The sequence below is a fragment of the Lissotriton vulgaris genome, chromosome 6 (assembly GCF_964263255.1).
Source record: "Lissotriton vulgaris chromosome 6, aLisVul1.2, whole genome shotgun sequence".
Taxonomy (NCBI): Eukaryota; Metazoa; Chordata; class Amphibia; order Caudata; family Salamandridae; genus Lissotriton; species Lissotriton vulgaris.
This window is the reverse complement of record NC_141694.1, coordinates 645,387,960-645,408,574: the sequence shown is the minus strand read 5'-3', so window position 1 is coordinate 645,408,574 and position 20,615 is coordinate 645,387,960. Positions and strand designations below refer to the sequence as shown.

Here is a 20,615-nt window from a genome sequence, read left to right as displayed (position 1 = left end):
GCTGTTGTGGATGTCGGTGATCTTGCGGTGAAAGAGGCAGCAAGGGTGTCGCACAGGGCTTGTGAAGGCGGGATGTCGTTGGTGCAGGAGCTGGGAGTGGAGAGTTCTTTCACAATGTTGAATAGTTCTTTGCTGTTGTGTGCGTTGTTGTCAAGGCGGTCTTTGAATGAGGTTTTTTTGGTGGTCCTGATGAGGTGGTGATGGTTGCGGATGGCGTCTTTGTGGGCTGTGTGGTCGGCGGGTGTTCTATAGTTGAGCCAGATGTTATCGAGTTTTCGGCAGGTGCACTTGGAGGCTAGGAGCTCTGGGGTGAACCAGCTGGCTCTCTGGTTGGTGTCTCTGTCGGTGGGTTGTTTCATGGGTGCTACGGTGTTGTCGCAGTCCTCCATCCAGCGTCTGAGGGAGCGGGCCCCCTCCTCGGGGTCGGTGGGGCTGGTCGGAGGGTTGAGTGCAAGGTGTGTTTCTAGTCGTTCCTTGGTGACTTTGCCCCAGCGTCGGCGGGGGATCTGTAGAGTGCGGTGGTGGGTAACGGGTTTCTGGAAGGTGAAGTGGACGCAGTGGTGGTCAGTCCAGGTGAGCTGCGGTGAAGATGGCATCGAGCGTGCGGCCGGCAATGTGGGTCGGGGTAGTGACGATCTGTTTCATTCCGAGGGTGGCGAGGTTGTCGACCAGGGTGGAGGAGCTGCTGTTGTTGTTGTTCTCTAGATGGTAGTTCAGGTCGCCGAGCAGGATGTAGTTGGTGGAGGTCAGGGCGTGCGTGCTGATTAAGTCGGCAATGGAGTTGCAGAATTGGGGACGTGGGCCGGGTGGTCTGTAGATGAGGGTGCCTCTGAGGGTGGTCTTGGGGTCAGTGTGGATCTTGAAGTGCATGTGCTCGGTGGCGGTGAGGGTGTCGTCGGTGTTTGTGGAGACCTTGATGGTGTTCTTGTGGATTATGGCAATGCCTCCTCCGACTCCATTTGTGCGGTCTCTGCGCGAGATCTTGTATCCGTCGGGGATGGCCACTGCGATGTCTGGGGTGGAGGCTTCGTTCATCCAGGTCTCGGTCAGGAAGGCGACGTCTGGTGAAGTGGTGGTGAGTAGGTCCCAGGGCTCGACGGCGTGCTTGCGTGCGGAGCGGGTGTTGAGCAGGATGCAACGCAACCGGTTGGGTTCTGTTGCTGCGGTAGTGGGTGCCTCGGCGTCGCTGTTGCTGTTACAATAGGTCACTGACAATTGACAGGTTGACCTGAATGGGCAGAGATGATACTGCTGAACCTCACTGAATATGCAGGGTAGGGGCTGTGTGCATCCTTGTTGACATTAATGACAAATCATGATGGAGTGTCAAATCCTGGTTAACAGGTCTCTTAGGGGTTACATATAACATTCAGGCACACCTGAAAGGCAGAGAACAGGATGCCAAGAAAACCTTTGTGTATCCACTGTCTGGCTACTGAAAAACCCTACTTTTGTTCTACCAGACTTCTGTTACTGGGTTTATTGGGGGTACTGAGGCTGACTCAAACTGGATCTTAGTGTTACATATGGGAGGACATTAATATTACCATATTACACTTACCACACACCCTAGGTGGGCCCAAGGTGAGCGTGTTCAAAGACTTTTACCATCTCGGTAATGCCTAAAGTGGTTAGTGACAGCCAAGGAATCTTTTACCCCATTGGTTAGCTCGTGCTGGACATAAATGTTGCATCACCAGCCAACCACTTTAGAACACTGCTGGTACTGAGGCAGAACAGAAGAGAGCTGGACCTGCCCTCTGTAACCTGATAGGATCCCTGTAGGACTGGACCTGCTTCCTCTTGCACCTTAGACAAAGAAGTGTACTCCAAGGATCATAAGGCTGTCCTCCTGTTCCAAGCTACAGGGATACAGCAAGCAACAAGAGGTCTTTTCTGCAACTGGCCAGCTTCCCAGTGGCAACTGGATGTGGACTGGACCCGGTTGTTGATCTCTTTCGGACACCATGGGAGTATTTAAGTGTCTCCCATAAGTGTAGTCATGTGATGGATTGGGACTTAAATGACTACGTCAGAAGGTAAAATCTTTGACCAGAACGAGCCTGGTTGGTGTATCAGACTTGCTTTCCATTGCGGTCAGTCGCAAATTGTGCCCAAGGACCAGTCTGCCACGACCAGCGACTAACATTGGACCCCCGAGCTTCTTAGCACTATTCATTGGAATAAAAATTAAAAATTCATATATCAGGTTCCTCTTATAGAATTTTTGTTATTTTGTTTATCAAATGTTCCTCTGTTTTCCAAAGTCAGTGTGGGATTTTCTATTGTAAAGCATTTTTAGTTTATTACTGTTTTGATATTGCATGAATGCTTTACACACTGCCTTAAGTTAAGCTGGTCTGGTGTGTGGGATAGCAACCAAGAGTTTGAGTTCAGGTTAATTTACTGACTTTAAAGGTTCCTCCTCACAAGGGCTGTGGTTGTGGGTAGTCACCCACCCCAAATAATAATCAAATTCATAACAAATATTTTCTGTTGAAAATGTTGGTAATTATTATTGTTTGGCATTTTTCCAGTGTACCTTATCCCATTAGTAGACGATGCAACGTTTCGTAAGTGTGTCAAATGGAACAAAGGCAACCCTGTCCCATCCTCAAATCTGTGCCCTATATCACGTAATGTGGTTTTCTGTGGTGTCATGCTTGGGACTAAGGCCATCTGATGTTTTTTCAATGATGTAATCATTAAGCTAATTGGTGGTATCCAAATTTGAATACACCCTCCCTCTTATTAATCAAAGACTGTTGGCAAGTACCTAGCTCTGAGACTGTTTAGATCATGAATGATGTTGGTGAGATGCCATTTGGAAACTGTGACAAAAGAAAACCCACATTCTACTATGTGGTACCAAAACGTTTTGAATCCAGTAAAAATAATAATGGAGTCCCTCCTCATGTGAATGCCTTTAATGTAGATTGCTTAAAGTATTACAATGATAAAATCAGAAATTGACAAAGAAGGACATCACAGTCACTTCTATGAGAAAAAGTAAATCAATTCTGCATGGGGCATTTTTTAGATAGAGTTTTAAGTGAAAAAAAGACACAATTAAAGAAACTGAAGCAAAAAGCTCATCTTGTGATTGTGATACATCGCCTTGATTTAGGAAAGCGCAATGCGAATCTATGGTACCTGTTATGATGATTGCAGGGACATCCAGAATGTTGCCATATGAAGCGGTTTTACGATGGCCTGGTTTAGGCTTGGTATAGGCTGCAAAAATACACAGACACAGGACACATGCAAACTACTACAAATGGTTTGAAAGCACATTGATATAAGCAGTGTAAGTTTTCACTAACATACGACCACTAACAACAAAAGGAAGTCATGCACAACTATTTCATGCAAACTCAATATTCCATCCATGCACAGAAGAGGGACACTGTTAGTACATCTAATCAATACAACATCTAACAATGCATAACAAGGAGCAAATTAGTCTTTTAGGCACGTTACTATATGGGTAAACTGTAAAAAGAAGAGGAAACACACAAAGCAACACTAATTTGCAAGAAAATCCTATTTTTCTCAGAGCTTTGATTTGCTATGGACTGGAAGCTCTGTTAAATTTAATGAATATGTGACAACTGGCAAGAATAGGATTGGTTACGGAAAATCATTTCTGTACATTTATGCAACATAAGGCCAAAGGCCGTGATTTACAATGCTTTTTCTGGGAATAGTTGTGCCTTACTTCTGTCTTAGCTATGGATTACTCCTGAATATCCAGGCCAAAGTCACAAATTATTTTCAGTGGTGGTTCTGCCTTATTCCAGAATTAGGCAAAACACTTACTCATGATTTCCAGCAGTAAGACAAGAGTACTCTTGGAGTGGATTAGTAAAACTTTTCATACATGAGCAAGCATGCTCTATGCCAGGACATTGTGAATAAGTCAACCCAAGTCTGGAATAAGACAACAAGTCTAGGGAAGGCTTTGTGAATCATGCAAGGACATCCAGGAGAAATTAACAACCTAAGAAAGGAGTAAGATATATCTACACAGCCTAAATCCTTTGGGACCCAGGTCCAAATGTTATTTTGAGAATACCACCAAGCTTCTTGGCTAGATATTTTACTTAGGGTGACAAATGCAAAAAGAACAGATGATGGAAGGAATGCTGAACAAATCCAACATTCACCCTGTCTGGGAAGAGTATGTCCAGACTTGGGTCCCGTGCTCACTGTGCCACTGAATTCAAGCTAACCAGACTGATGAGGGGTGAGACCCCGAACCCGGATGTTCATTTCCAGTCCAGGGAGGACCAGGCCTGGCAGTTCGGGCTGGACTGTTCCCATGAAGAGCAGGGTCAAGACGGATTTGCATACGGCTGGGTCAAAACTGGGGTGAGTGGTGAGCAAAAAAATGATGGGTTAGACTCACATCTGTGACTAGGGGGTGAATGTTTGCATTGTTCAGCATTCCGTCCTTCATCTGTTTTTTTTTGTTTTTTTAGGATGTTTTACTGTTATGCTTCCTTCTGGAAAAATCACCTGGCTGATAATCTAAATTAAATTCTAAAACATGTAGTGCGCATTCTGTCATACAACTGCAGATATAGGTCAGCTTCTAAAACTGATCTCAATTTAGTTGAAACATAATTACAACAATATATAATGGTGACAGTAGGTCATGATGCAATAAGATCAATATGTGATAAAACAATTCAGGCGGAATTTGTGACTTACATTTTCTTGTCGTTAGGCAGCACAAGTCATGCTTATAAGATCCTTTTTATGCCAGTATGCAGAAATGAAGTAAATTTTAATAAAATAAGAAGATTTGATCCTTTCAAATCACATTTCTTTTTCAAAGCATTGATTCATTTAATAAGCTATCTTCACAGATATAGCTTAATTGCGAACTAGAATAAACATGAATTTTACAACACTGTATGCCCCAAATAAACTTCACTTTTAATGCATACATGGATTGAAGCCTTATTGGCACAGGTTGTGTATGAACATCTCTAATAGGCTTTAACCCCTTCCACACTCATGACGAGCTGGGCTCGTCATGGTGTAGCCTCCTCAAACACTGATGACGAGCCCAGCTCGTCAAAAAACAATGTAAAAAAAGAATTTTCAGCACAGAGGGGGAAAACGCATAGCAGCCATGGAGTTAAGCTAAACATGTTGGCACACCTTTAGATCTTTGTTGAGACTGACATTTAAAGCTGCCAATAGCTGAAGATTAATATTTTCCTCATGGCATTTCAGAAAACAACATTAAGGGCAGAGAGGAAGTTCAGACTCATCTGATAAGCTTGGAACACAGAAACGGAAGGTATAGAAAATGTTATTTTGTAGGCTCTCATTTTCTTTATTAGTAGGCCCCCACTTGAACGCTCCATAACAAATAAAGCATTGCAAAAGACATGGCCCTCCCGGTCTTTTTTTTACCACCGACTTCTCCAAGTAGGTCTCACTTGACTGCAAACATAGGCTTATAGGGTAAAGTTAATTTTATGATGCGTCCACTCCTAGACCATTCAAATTCTCTAAATCCCAGCTTGTTACTTGCCGGTCACTTAACAGCAAGATCAGAAATAACTTTTCAAAGCATCTGTTTAGAGCTTTGCATACTGGAATGGTGCATGCATCACAAAATACACTACAACTTTATCCCACTTCTATATCCGGGTCCCTCCTATCGCAAAACTGGGAGGAAAATTCTCCTAATTTCGATGAAAATAAATCAATGATGAAGGACTGGTGCATGCTTCGCACTACTATGTCTGGTGAAAAATGTTGTAGGGCTAAGAAGCACAAATGACATGCATTTGATCAATGCATCTTGCGGATGTTATGGTAATAGGGAAATATTTTCCAAAAAAGCAGCTCTTGGCTCATAAGGCTTGTGCATGAGAGCAGATACGACTATGGTGATGGGCCATTATGGGGTACGCCACCTGACTTGGTATAAAATATGTCCCAAGCCATTCAGATGAAGCCTGATTAGTAAGATGGCACAACACCAGACATTTTTAATGAAATACAAGGTAGATACTCTTGAAAAAGTTTCAATTGTTAAGTGGAAATCGCTGATCTTGTATTGGGCCATGATGGTGAATTTCCTGCCAACTGACAGAACTTCTAAATTGTCAGAGATAGGGCCTTGATGATCAAAGCCTAGCTCCTCAGGAACCAGATGCTCAAGCCGAAAAAGTTTTGGGGGTTGCCCACTGCTCTTCATAAATAGCAAGTCTTGCCTCAGTGAAAGCCAGCCGGACCATTGGTAAAGGACAACAGAGAATCAGGCCTGTTTGGCCAACAAAATCACTGTGCAGCCATAGGTGTCCTAATGGTTAGTAGTCTCTTCAGGATCTTCAACTAGTGCCCATCCAAGAAGAACACCTGTTGCAACATGGAAACCTAAGAGATAATCCATGTCTAAGGTTCACTGATAGCAGGCAGAATTGTGAAAAATTGCCTTTTCCATTTGTTTTGATGAAGGTAAGGGCTATATGATAATCAGTGTTCTCCACCATCACCCACTTGGCTCTGTTCGTATCTGCCTTTAATTAGAGTGTATTTAGATGAATCAAATCAGACCCACAGGTCATTATAAAACATGTCTCAGTACCATCCTCACCTCAGTTTGGATTTAAAGAACAACCACTATGCAGGACAGCCGCAGTGTGAAACCTGTGGACCCACAAGGCTGTTAGGACACTGTACTCTACACAGAAATAGAAGTCTCCTTGACAGAGGAAAACATTCTGGGGCCATCATCTAGGAAATGCCCTTGTGAATGGTGTTAGAGAATTAGGAGTAATTCACTGAGGACTCAAAATTACAAAGGGTCCGGCAGGTAGGGTAAAGTTCTTTGCAGCCTGATTCTGGAGGACACCAATACTAAGCAAATATCCAGATAAGGGTAGAAGCAATTTTCATTCAGCCCTAGGGACAGTGTTATTTAGTTTAAGTAATGCACTCTTGGATAGTGCAATAATATTTTCTTTAAATAGGAGTAAGAGAGTCTCTTAAAATCACATTCTAAAGCTCCTTGTGGTATGAATTTACTTGTTGAAGAGAAGTACTGTTTTCTCTCCAATACATATCCTTAGATGCCCTTTCTTTTCATACATTTAAGATTTGGCAGTGACAATATAATTCTTGTATTGCTGTAACTTCCTATCCATTGATGAATCACATTTCTGGAGTACATGAGTGAAAAATGCAGACATACTTGTCAGCACATGTATAGGCTGGTGCTCATGATCCTAGAACTGTTATAGTTATGTCCCCGGGCAGAAACAATTTTAGCTTGGCCTCTTCTTTGATCAGATTTGGTGCTTTGTCAATAATTTGCTGAGATTCTGCAAATGCAAGCATAACTTGCCATGACTGCATTTTCATCAGCTTATCTCATCGAGAGAACCACAGACCAAAGTGGAAAAATACATTGACATTCTTCAGTGCCATTACATTCGGAAAGACAGACAAGCTGTATTTCAGAGGACAACAGCTGAGAGGCTTTCCAGCGTACAGTGACTAGATTCGAAGCAGCAACTACATCTGGAAAGCAGAGTATAGTGTGGTCGCTGTAAGCCGACAAGATCATGGACAGTACAAATTCACACCTTGCAACTAGACACTCAAATCTGACAGTAGCAAATCACAGAGTATCAGGACAGGGAGAGAGAAGGACAATGTTACTTACTCAGTAAGCATCTGCTCATGGGATGTAATGCTGTAGATTCACATGCTGTGCATACTCCTGCCATTTAGTGGAGGGCTCTGACAAGTTCAAGTTGTTTTTCTTCGAAGTCGTCTTTTCGAATCTTGAGGTATAGTGACTCCACCTATTGCTGGCAATGCGCATGAGCACGTACTTCATTGTTAGATTGCTTTTTCTGCACGAGGGGTGAGGATGTAGATAGAGCATAGAGATACAGAATGATGACCATGTGGAAGTAAGATTAAGGATGAAACAAACGTCTGCCACATCTAAAGGTGCCCAGGGAGAAGGGTGGGTGCATGTGAATCCACAACTACATGCCACAAACCGATGCTTACAGGGTGTGTAACATTTTCAGTTCGCGGCATGTGTAGGTGTAGATACACAAGCAGAGCTTAGATTTTAAAGCTGTTTTTATCTTCCGAGCACTCAATATTATTAAAGAACAATATGGCACCTGTGCGAAAACGTCGTGTGGACATATAAACATATCTTAAGAAAATAAATTATGAAAATAGACGATGCCGACATGGGAACGGCGGATCGAAAATACTGTGCCATTACAAGATGGCACCAGCGCGAAAACATCGTGTTGACATATCAGCATAGAGTAAGAAAACGAATCATGGAAATAGATGATGTCCGCATGGGAATGGCGGATCGAAAATCTTATGTTATAATTTAGATGCCATATCAGGCAATGTGCGAACATACAGAGAATATACTTCAATTCGGACGAGCCCATGATTACTCGAATATAGCACCAACGCGTGTTAATACGCGTGGACACTACAAGATGGCGCCCACTCATTGCATTATAAATTGCCATTACAAGATGGCGCTCGTGCTGAACGCCGGATTGTGAAGACTACACAACAGAAATACCGGTAAGGTGCATAGAGGAAACATAGGGGCACTGCTAATTCTTTAGAATACACACTGGGATAACAAGACCCTTATAAGTGTTTTTCTCCCCCTTTTAGACACATACTCGTGTCGCTCTCATTTAAAATACGGAGGACAACTGAAGATATAATTAGCGTCCATACAGACACTGAAAATAAGGTGAGGTGCGCGCAAACACAATGGGTATTAGTTTGAAGTACTTGCTGGGACCTTTAATGATACTAACATTAACGCACCTTAGGAACGGATTGAAATACCATTGAGAATTGGATTTCAAGGGACATCTTGTGACAAGAATACGTTGGTGGAAAATAGATATACTTTTTCAATACAGATACTGGATTATAAGGTGAGGTACACAAATATATTAATATGTATTGGGAGTAAAATACTTGTTGGGATAACTACTGACGCTAATATTAAATTACTTTAGGAATACTTTGAAATGGACCATAAGTATTAACTTGGATAGCAACACGTGGTTGGATAAAGAGATATAATAATCCCATAACTATATGGTGAGTGCATATATCAAACAACAGCCTAGCATTAAATAATAACTTGTCCAGATGACTATATATAAGACAATTATTGATTAGAAAGTAGGCAGATAAGACATTTGCTTATATCTTTACATTAAGTTGGTTGGGATGACTTCAGGGTATACTATAGCCATGAGCTAGGTGAATTAATTGGAATATGACCTGTTAATCATTGATGTTTTTGGGAACCACAGTCTTAAACCCATTACTTCTTATATACAAGATTTGTATGAGAATAGATGATTTGGAATAATGTTGTTTTAAATGAGTATTGAATTTATGTTTTTGGTGAAGATACTCCTTCTTTTAAACCTAGTAGGTTAACGTATCAATTGTACTCTAGACCGGAACTTAGGTTATAGAAATATTTGTTTTTGTACATAGGTACGGCAATATGCAAATGATGTTTGAATCTTTGTGTATTACTTCTGGATGTGAAAGAATGATACTGATTGTAAACCTTTGGGTTGCAGCCCTGAGGAAGTCAAATTGTCCTATACGGACTTGACGAAACGTGCGTTGGCTGCATACAATCGTTGATGAAAATTGGAATTTGGAATTTGGAAGTTGATTTGGATGAAGATTGGAAAATAAAAGGACACACAAACTTTATAAAGACTTTTTCTTTAATAATATTGAGTGCTCGGAAGATAAAAACAATTGTTTGGACCCAGGTTTGCCTTGGAGGCTGTGGTAACCAGTCTCCCACCTCTTCCTGAGCACCATTGAGATATTGCATTGAGAGTTACATTCACCTTAACGTTTGCTGTGCGCTCTTGTTGACCGTTACCATTTTTGCTAATAGATTTTAAAGCTGGCCTCCCAGGAGAAGTGGCTAGCCTGTAGATGTTGCAGAAGACTTGGAACAGTGTGCGAAGGACAGCCTGACCAACATTAGCTGGTTGGCGAGATAAAACACCCACACAGTTATGTTTGGTATATGTGTGGGGGGTTAGACCATGTAGCTGCCTTGCAGATGCGGAGTATAGAAATATCACTCTAGAAAGCCACAGAAGATCCTTTTTTGCTGCTAGAATGTGGTCTAGGAGCGACAGGCAGAGGTCGCTTAGCTTCAGCATACCAGGTCTGCATGCATCTGAGCCAGACAGCATGCTATACCTGCCTTAGAGTGAGGATGCCCTTTGAGTGGTTTAGAGAAAGAGACAAAAAGTTGCTGTGTCTTACGGAAGGGCTGTGTCCTATTAATGTAATATATAAGTGCTATTTTAACATGTCATGTGTGAAGAGCCCGTTCTACTGCTGATGCACAAGTTACTTACCTTCGGTAACGATATGTCTGTAAGAAACATTAGTGTTAGATTCCTTACCTTAGAATATCCCCATGCGCCAGACTGGATCCGGAAAGTTTTCGTCAGCAGTACCCCTGCGCGTTGGTAGGTATCGTCTGCGGCTACACGTCCGTTGTCGGCGTCGTGATCGCCGGGATGACTTCGTCGGAGTACTTAGACGTCGCCCTCGCACGCTTATGTCAGTTCTGTACAGAGATTTCCGTGCCAGGAATGCAGAGCCATGCAAGAAACCGACACTGGTGCCATGAAACTAGGGCACTCAAAGGGAGATACCTTAATCCTAGATATCGGTTCCCAGAACGGGGAGGATGGGTAGGGCGGTAGGGAATCTAACACTAACTAATGTTTTACAGATATATCGTTACCGAAGGTAAGTAACTTGTGCTTCTGAAAGAAACAAATTTGTGTTAGATTCCTTACCTTAGAATAGATACCCCAGCAATACCAACCCCGGTGGTGGGTCTGCGAACCAAGATCACACCAGGAAGTCCTGGAGAACGGAACGGCCAAAAATGCCATCTCTCCGGACTGGACTGTCCAGGCATTAATGCTTGGAAAACGTGTGCAGCGAGGCCTACGTAGCTGCCTGACAAATGTCCTGCAAAGGGACTCCTCGACCAAGGGCAGTAGTAGCTGCCGTGGCCAGAGTGGAATGGGTGCGCAGCCCACAGAAGGCTCCTTTTTAGCCAAGGAATAACAGACCTTGATGCACAAAACGACCCACAGAGAGATGGTCCGCTTGTGCACCGCCCGTCCCTTCTTAGGGCCCATGTAGCCAACAAAGAGTTCGTCCTCCACCCGGAACTTTCGTTTGCGGTCTAGGTAAAAGGAGAGAGAGCAAGTTTTGGGTCCAGACGGTGGAGCCTCTCTTCCTCTTTCGAGGGATGCGGAGGCGGAAAGAAGGTGGGCAAGGTGATGGACTGCCCGATGTGAAAGGCAGTAACCACCTTAGGCAGAAAAGAATGACGAGTCCTCAGAACAACTTTGTCCGGATGGAGAGAGAGGAAAGGAGGCTTAGATGAAAGTGCCGGAGCTCACTCACTCTTATGGCAGAAGTGATGGAGACCAGGAAAGCAGTTTAGAGAGTCAGAAGACAAAGAGGGCAATTATGAAGTAGCTCAAAGGGAGTGCACATCAGATAAGTAAGAACCAAGTTCAAGTCCCACCGAGGCATCACAAAAGGAACAGGAGGGAACATGTGCGTGATGCCTTTTAAGAATCTATTTACAACAGGGGACTTTAAAAGAGAAGGCTGATCAGGAAGCCTCAAGAAGGCTGAAATGGCCGAGAGATAGCCTTTGATAGTGCCCAGAGCAGAGCCCTGCTGGGCAAGACAAAGAAGAAAGAGGAGAACCTCTGAAAGAGGGGCAGAGTGGTTCCACAGCCTTTGCTGTGCACCATGTCACAAACTTGTTCCACATGCAGGCATATACTGTTTTGTGGAGGGACGCCGGGCTGCCAGAATGACATCACAGACTCCACGAGGCAAGTCAAATGGCCTCAACTGCCGCAGTTCAATCTCCACGCATGTAGGTGGAGACTGGACAGGTTCGGGTGGAGGACCGTCCCCTGTTGCTGCGACAGAAGGTCCTCCTGAAGAGGCAGACTAATCGGGGGATTGACTGACATGCTGAGTAGCTCAGGATACCAGTACCTTCGTACCCAATCCGGTGCCACAAGGATGACTTGGGCCCATTCCAGCCTAATCTTCAGCACTCTGGGCAGAAGTGGTATAGGTGGAAAGGTGTACAAAAGACCGCAACTCCATTTGCGACGAAAAGCGTCTCCGAGTGAGTGCCGCCTTGGAAATTCCAACGCGCAGAACTGAGGACATTGCGCGTTCTCTTCGGTGGCAAATAGATCTAACCAAGGCTCTCCCCACTGCTGATAGAGACCTTGCGCCACGTCCGAGTTCAGACACCATACGTGATCCATCATGCACCGGCGGCTGAGTTAGTCCGCCATGGCGTTCAGGGAACCTGCCAGGTGTTGAACCACCAGGGTGATGCCCACCCCACCTCGCCCTGTTTGTTGCAGTACCACATGACGGTGCTGTTGTCCGTCAACACCTGCACTACACTTCCCCGGACAAAGGGAAGGAATGCCTTCAGTGCAAGTCGGATCGCCCGCAGCTTCAGAAGGTTGATATGGAGCCGGGACTCCGCCGGAGACCAGAGGCCTATAATCTCCGGCTCTCCCATGAGGCCCCCTCATCCCAGGAGGGCCGCATCAGTCACCAGTGTGTGCTCCGGTTGGGGTAGGGAGAGGGACCTGCCACTGACCCAATCGCTGTCCGTGAGCCACCACTGCAACTGACACGCAGTGCCCTCCGAGATCAGGACGTGGTCGGACACTTTGCCCTGATGCTGTGCCCACTGGAACTTCAGGTCCCACTGCCGAGCCCGCATCCGCCACCTGGCATGATGCACTAGCAGGATGCAGGAGACCATCAGCCCCCGGAGCCGGAGCATCATCCTGACCGAAACTCGGGATAAAGGCTTAAAGATCGGAATCAGAGCCTGAATATCCCGAACCCGCTGCTCGGGAGGATTAACCCGAAACTGTGCCGAGTCCAAAACCACTCCGATGAAGAGGAGCTTTTGGGAGGGACTCAAGTGTGACTGCCACACGTTGATGGAGAACCACAGCAAGTGCAGGAGATCGGCCGTAGTCTGGAGGTGGGAGACGACTATCTGGGGAGCCCGCCTTCAAAAACCAGTCGTCGAGATAGGGGAGACTGGAATCCCTGATCTGCGCAGATGAGCTGCGACCATCGCCATCACTTTCGTGAACACCCGAGGGGTACTGGTGAGGCCGAAGGGGAGCACGGTAAACTGAAAGTGCTTGCGGCCTACCGTGAACCGCAGGTAGCGTCGGTGGGCCGGCAGGACGGAGATATGGAAATAAGCGCCCTGCAAGTCCAACGCTACCATCCAGTCTCCAGGGTCTAGGGCAGCCGGGACCTGAGCTAAAGTCAGCATCTTGAACTTCTCCTTCCGGAGGAAGCCGTTGACGCTCCTGAGGTCCAAGATAGGGCGTAGGCCCCCTTTGCCCTTCTTGGGAATCAGAAAGTAGTGGGAGTAACAACCACAACCTACTTCTGGCCCAGGAACACGCTCGATGGCCCCCTTGGCCACGAGGGCCGTAACTTTCTCCAGCAGAAGTCGCAAGTGATCCCCCGACATGTGGTGGTACTCGGTGGCATGGATGGAGGGGCCGCCTCGAAGGGGAGGGAGTAGCCCCTTTGACGATTTGCAGCACCCACCTGTCCGAAGTGATGGAATGCCGGTGGAGTAGGTGATGGTGAACCTTGCCCCCCACTGGGGTTGAATGGGCCTGAAAGCTCGGACTAGGAAGGCTTTGTGGCAAATGCTGCGGGAGCGGATGTGGACTGACCCGGCCTTTGTCCCCCTGCACTGCTACGATCCGCGACCTAGTTGAGGTTGGTTCTGCAGCCTGTGGCTGGAAGAACGTGTGGGGCCGCCCCTTCCTTGGCCACGAAAGGGGTGAAAAGCAGAAGTTTGATGGCGCTGGCCCGACAGGCCCAAGGACTTGGCCGTAGCCCGTGAGTCCTTGAAACGCTCAAGCACGCTGCCTGCTTTGTCGCCAAAAAGGCGACGGCCATCAAAGGGCATGTCCATGAGTGTGTTCTGGACATCCCCCAAAAAATTGGTGGACCTCAGCCAGACGTGGCACGGATCGCCACCGTCGTGGAAATCGCTCTTCCTAGCGGGTCCGTAGTATCCAGTCAACATCAGATGGAATACCGTGCTGCGCCCGCCCGTCAGCAAGAGCCTGGGCGAGCTGCGTCTGGGCCATCTCCGGACACTGGAGCAGCACGTCCGCCACCGTATCCCACAGAGTAATTGTAACGGTCCAAAAGGCATGCAGTGTTAATGGACCCCAATCCTAGACTGACTGAGAACAGTTTCTTCCCAAACTGATCTAGCCTTTTGGATTCCCAGGAGCGGTCGGGAATGCGGTCTGGGACATGGAGGCCTGGATAATCAGACTCTCAGGGGTGGGGTGGATGGACAGAAAGCAAGGGTCGCCCGGAGCCAGCGTCGGGCCACGTTCCGATCCACAGGGGGCACTGTGGAGGGCCTGACCAGGTGCCCATCATAACGTCAGTGAGGTCCTCATTGAATGGCAGCAGAGGCTCCAAAGAGCTTACTGGCGGTTGAAGCACCTCAATGAGGAGGTTAGTCCTCACGGCCGCTGCAGGGAGTTCAAGTTTCAAGGCTGTGGCCACCCTGCACAACACCACAGCATAAGTAGCCCCATCCTCCGTAGCCACGGAAGGAGGAGAGAGAAAACCAGTGTCAGGCGATGGGTCAAGACCACTGGCATCCCCAGCTCATATGTCCAGTCGTGACTTAACTGGCACTGCTGTGCCAGAGGGTCCTCAGACCCCTCTCAGTCCTCCCCTTCATCCGTGTCCTGATAAACAGGCATAAAGGACGGAGCCGGGTCGTGAGTGAAGGTCTCACCCATCGGCACCGGAGACGGCGATGTTCCAATGTCGGTCCCGGACCGGGGCCTAAACCAGGGACGGCGTCGTCCTAAGACTGCGCAGGGAGTGGCACCATTGGGGTCGGCGCCAGCGGAGTCGTAAGGTCGACTAGTTTCGACTGGGATCCAGACCTGGATCCTGGGGGGGTCCTGCGGCACCGGGACCGAAGTCGCCGACGATGCCGGGGCCAAAGCTGCCAGCACGCTAAGACCCCCAGTCTGACCCGCGGGGCCCGAAGGCGCACCGTTAGGCCTTGACAGCGGAAAGAGAGTCCTCATGGCCACGAGGAAATCTCAAATCTCGCCCGGAGTCGCATTAAGCCCAGGGACCGGAGGGTGTGGAGCTGGATGCGACTGCTGTGGCGGAGCAGCGCGGGTGGTGCCACCTGAACCCTCGGCCGAGTCGCGCGAGGGGAGTCAGAAGAGAGATGTCGCCTCTTCAACTTCTTTCCATGCCTCGGCTTACCTGAATGCGAGGTAAGTCTAGATTTACAATTAGCCTTAGCCTCTGAGGCCCCCTGTGATATAAGTGTCAATAAAGGTGCCAACAAAGTAGGTGGCTTGGTCCCAACAAAACCAGTGAGAGTAGGGAAGTCTGTGAGGCAATCAGGAATGAGGCCACGTGGTAGGGGGAATTGTTTTTCCCTCCAGGTTAGGGTCACCCCCTCCCTCAAAACATTTTACAAGGTTTTGACTCCTAATTACATCAGGGACAGAGAGAGGAATACTAGCAACTATATCCCAAAAGGAGTCTGAGAACAGGAGGGGGGGGGGGGGGGGGTAACTATGCCCCGACAGAGATTAACGTGATTCAGGAGGGGTGTTGAGACGACAAGCAGATGCAGAGTTGTGGCCGGCGGCGATTTCTAGATCCAGACAAAGAATAGGCTCAGTGCTCTGGAAGTAAGAGAGGAGGAAGACAGTGAGGGAAGGGAGAGACTCGAAGATCATCTGGCAGCGGAAACGGGGACAGAATCTGCACATCAATACTCTGTTGGCATCCATGCTTTTGCACTTAAGAGTAACTCAGAAGCAGGTTTAAGACATCGGAAACAAACCAAGCGGACATACAAGCCTCCTGCGCAGCCCTGACTAAAAAACTAGACAATGTTGTGGCTCGGACAGGCGCATTGGAGGAAGAGGTAGGGCAGATGAGGAATGACATTGCTAAAAACACTGATGGGCTGGGAGCGCTTGTTAAGGAAAACTTAGGTCTCCGAAGATCTGGAAAGAATGGAGAACCATTCTAGAAGAAACAATTTGAGAGTCAAACATCCTGGAAGCTGAAGAAGGGACCAAATTCAAGGCTTTTATAATCAATGTGTTAAAGGAGACAGTTCTGAAAGATAATCCAGACCTCAACTTGGACTACGAGATACAACGAGTGCATCAGGACCCATTTTAACAAAATATGCACAGACAAAAGCCGAGGAAAATCCTTCAAACTTCCTCTCATACACAGTCAAAGAAACAATTTTAACAGCAGCTTTGAGGAATGGACCATATTCAGCCCAAAGTTTATTTTACTTTTTACATCAGGTCGGATGTGTGTCGCACAACAAATCAGAAACAGTGGAAGTTAGGCAAAAGGATGGAGGACCTAAATAAACTTGGAGCCAGAGCTCAACTGAAATTCATGGCGATGCTTCGTATCATGGGGGACAATCAGATGCGTAATTTTCGAACAGTCGAAGAAGCGGATAGTTTAATTGACACTATAAAAAGAGGTGGAGCATCTTGAGGAGTATGTTTTCTGAGTTAAGAAATAAGAAATTAAGAAGAGGTTAAGGAAAATAGGGATGTTGGATGACCAGCAGGGGAGGTGAGGGGGTAGGGGAGGCACTGGTATGGTTATAGCTTAGGGGAAATTCTCCTCCTCTCAGGTGGTCCCATAGGCATGTATATGCCGGATAGTCAAGGGAGGGTTCCCGTGGGGAGCAGAGGGTGGATAGCGGTGAGGGGTAGGGCACAGGGTGGGGAGCAGTGGGACTTTTTTTTTTTTTTTTTAATGATTCGTAAGTATTTGTACTAATAACATCTTGGTCTTGGGCCATTACTGGAAAAAGCATCCTAGTTTCCTAGGGAATAAAGGATGTGCTCAACTAAAAGTAGATGAGAGGAGATGAAAACAAGTTGCAAGTGCTGACTTGGAATGCACATGGTCTTAGATAAAAAAAACAGACAGAGGTTGGTGATGGAATATCTAGATGACTCCAAAGCCCAGGTAGTTATCCTACAAGAAACTCATAACTGCAAGCGAAAGTAGAGGGCTTTATACAAAATTAAGATGGGTGGAGAGTTATCTTACTTCCGATCAAGTAGAATATTTTAAGGGGGTGGCAATACTGATCAGGAGGGGATCAGGAGTCGAGTTGATTTCCTCTAAAACAGATCACTCTTGGAGGTGGGTTTTATAGACCATTAGGTGCTCAGGTACAGAGTTTGTCTGTGTAGCGTTTTACAGTCACAACGTGGATGACCCCCAGTATATTGTAGATTTGCAATTGACACTTGTAGGGGTAACCACCCAGATTATCATCGGGGGAGATTTCAGCACCCTATTAGACCCAACTAAAGATAGATCCACTAGTAGAAGGGGAGGCCAAGCTCAAGCACCAAGGACAAGGCAGGCCTTGAAACACATGCTATATGAAATAGGCTTGGTTGACACATGGAGATACCTAAGGGGGCATAAGCAGGGATACACCTTCTACAGCAAAAATATAATCACTTTTCAAGGTTATATTACCGATTAGTAGATAGAGTTTGGGCTGGGGGACTGAAAGAAGTTCATATTTGTCAGGGGCATATCTCAGATCATGCTGCGGTCTGTGTAACTTTAATGGGGGTAAGAGCAAGCCATAACACGAGATGGACGTGGAAAGGGTCCATCTTATTAGACCTAGAAGTGTCCACCCTCTTGAAAAGGAGAACAGAGTTCTTCCTGGATAATGCCCACTCAGACCACATTGGAGTAATCTGGGATGCCTTTAAAGCATACCCACGAGGTGATTTACAAAGTTAGGCCACCTATAAGAATAAGCTTGATAGAGCTGAATTGAGAAGCTTGGTGGAAAAAGTGGGGACTCCAGAGGTCAAATTACAGCAAATGACAGGGCTAACTCAGGATATAGAGAATATAACGAAACAGCTGGAGGAAGCAAGATTAAATTACAAGATCAATCTAGAGACAAAATGCTGGGAGGGGTGGGCAGCGGGACATATGCAACAATTCGAATATGGAGAAAAGGATGGAGCATTGTTACCATGGAAGTCGAGGACCGAGAGGTCACAAAATTATATTGGGGAATTGATCATTAACCCCCAGGGTGATATCTTGAATAAGGATAAGGACATGTAGGATAGCCTGGTCTCACTTTTCTCTGAATTATATACGGAGGAAGTGCGATCGGAAGAGGGGAGCTTGAAACTACGGTTAGATAAATTAGGACTCACAACAGAGGGTAGGAAGATAATGGATGCCCCAATTATCGAGGAAGAAATTAGAGAGCAGCTTCTGCACTTGAAGAATGGTAAGGCAGCTGGCCCAGACTAACTGCCAGTTGAGCTGTATAAATTAATCACCGATTAAATAGTTTTGGAAATGAAGCTGTTGCTTAATTAAGTCTATAAGGGGGAAGAGCAGATCCCAAAATCATGGAGGGGGCCACAATAGTGCTGATCCTAAAACCTGCAAAGGATCCTAGGAGAGTTGATTCATATCGGCCAATCTCCCTGTTAAATGTAGATTATAAAATCTATTCTGGCATTTTGGCAGGGAGAATGGCAAAGGTGGCCCACCAACTGATTCATGCAGATCAGAAGGGGTTACCCAAAAAGACAAATTCAAGAACACTATCTCTGATTGAGATAGATCCAGCAATTGCATGTTAGATTCCCTTGGCCGTGATAATCATCGATGCCAGCAAGGCGTTCAATAGTGTTAGTTGGGCATTCCTCTGGGCACTTTTGGAATTAATGAGCTTCAGTGCAGGTTATATTATGGCACTTAAAAATTATATGAATGCCCTACGGCTAAAATTCTCCTTAATGGTTCCCTAACTAAGAGCTTCAATAGCTACAGAGGTACGAGGCAGGCTGTCCCCTTTTGTTTGACATCTATGACGATCAGATAATTCCTATCCATTCCCTCTCCTCTCAAAGCAAAATAGCACTATATGCGTATGATCTAATAATCTACACCTCTGATCCGACCCGAACACTATCCAGAGCGGAGCAGTTGACAAATGAATTTGGGGAAGTATCCGGATGCTCAGTTAATATCTCCAAGACAGAGGTGATGTGTTGGAATCTTGAAGGTTGGAGAGGTAGAGTGAGTGCAGAGATAAAATATCTAGGGATTATTATAGTAAACCAAACTGACGAGATTCCATCGTGAAACCTAAAGAGGGTGGCTAAGGAGGTTGATCGGGCATTATCCAGGTGGAAGAACCTTCCATTAGTGGACCACGAGATAAACTAAGGGCGCAAAAACAGTCCAAGACTTGCAGAATGCCATGGTGATATGAAAACAACAAAAAATTCAACACTTAAAAAAAGCACAAAAAAAAGCACTGTCTGTGGAACAGGGTCGAGAAAGTGCCGACCTATGGATACATTTTGTGGGTTTAACCACTGCAGAGAGCGATGGGTGCGGCTATCTACCAACACTAGATCAGTCAACTGACCCTGTCACTGGATCCACTAACTTGCTAAACATTCTTGAAGGGGATAAATGTGAAGTCTTGCGTGGGGAACAATTTTAATGCAAGACGTCAATCCCTAGCAGTTGCATGAAGACTTTTGCTGGCAATGATTGGTTGGGCTGAAATTGAGTGAGAAGGGACTCAATATTATGAGACCTGGCTGTATTGAGAGAGGCTAGAGCTTTGTGGTGGCTTCCTGATAAGTTTGTGTGTTTTGTTGGAAGGTTGTAGGGGAGACTTCAATGCATTCACTGTAAAGCCTAGTTGGTGAAGTAAGTGAATCGTGGTTTGAGTGTTTTGGAGGCACATTTGGTAAGTGCTGGCTTTGATGAGCCAGTCGTCCAGGTATGGGGAGGCATGGATGTGTTGTCTACTCAGATGTGCTGCGACTACTAACAGACATTTGGTAAATACTCTGGGAGCAGCGGTGACTCCAAATGGTACTACTTTCAATTGGTAATGATGACCCGCTCCCATGAATCTGAGGTATTTGCGATGACTGGGATGAATTGGAATGAGGAAATGTAAGTCTTTTAAGTCTAGAGTAGACATACAATTGCCCTGCTGTAGAAGCGGGAAATGTGAAAATGCTCTGAAAGTATGCAGAGGTTTAGTTCTCTGAGATCTAGAATAGGTCTCAAGGAGCCGTCCTTTTTGGGGATGAGAAAGTACAGGAAGTACACACCTGTCCATTGATGTTTAAATGTCACAGGCTCTATGGCTCCTTTGGAGAGGAGAGACTGAACCGCTGCTGAAGAAGATGTAAGTGTTCTGGTGAGATTTTGTGAGAACGTGGTGGTATGTTTGGAGGGTTGTTTTCAAGCTCCAGGCAATAACCATATTGGATAATTCCTAGTACCCACTTGTCTGTGGTGATAGATTGCCAAATGGGAAGGAATTGTAGAAGACGTCCCCCGACAGGTGTTAAATT

General features: G+C 46.1%; 1 protein-coding gene across 4 annotated transcripts in view; it reads right to left on the bottom strand.

The window, feature by feature from the left end:
• The window catches only part of MAP3K7 (mitogen-activated protein kinase kinase kinase 7), a 319,714-nt gene that overhangs the window by 121,429 nt on the left and 177,670 nt on the right, over window positions 1–20,615 (bottom strand). For 2 of the 4 annotated variants that reach the window (XM_086926641.1, XM_086926642.1), the window contains exon 12: window positions 3,154–3,234. The exons of the other annotated variants lie outside the window; for them this stretch is intronic. In XM_086926641.1, coding sequence (XP_086782767.1) covers window positions 3,154–3,234 — 81 coding nt within the window. The remainder of the gene's footprint in view (window positions 1–3,153; window positions 3,235–20,615) is intronic. 4 annotated transcript variants of the gene reach the window in all.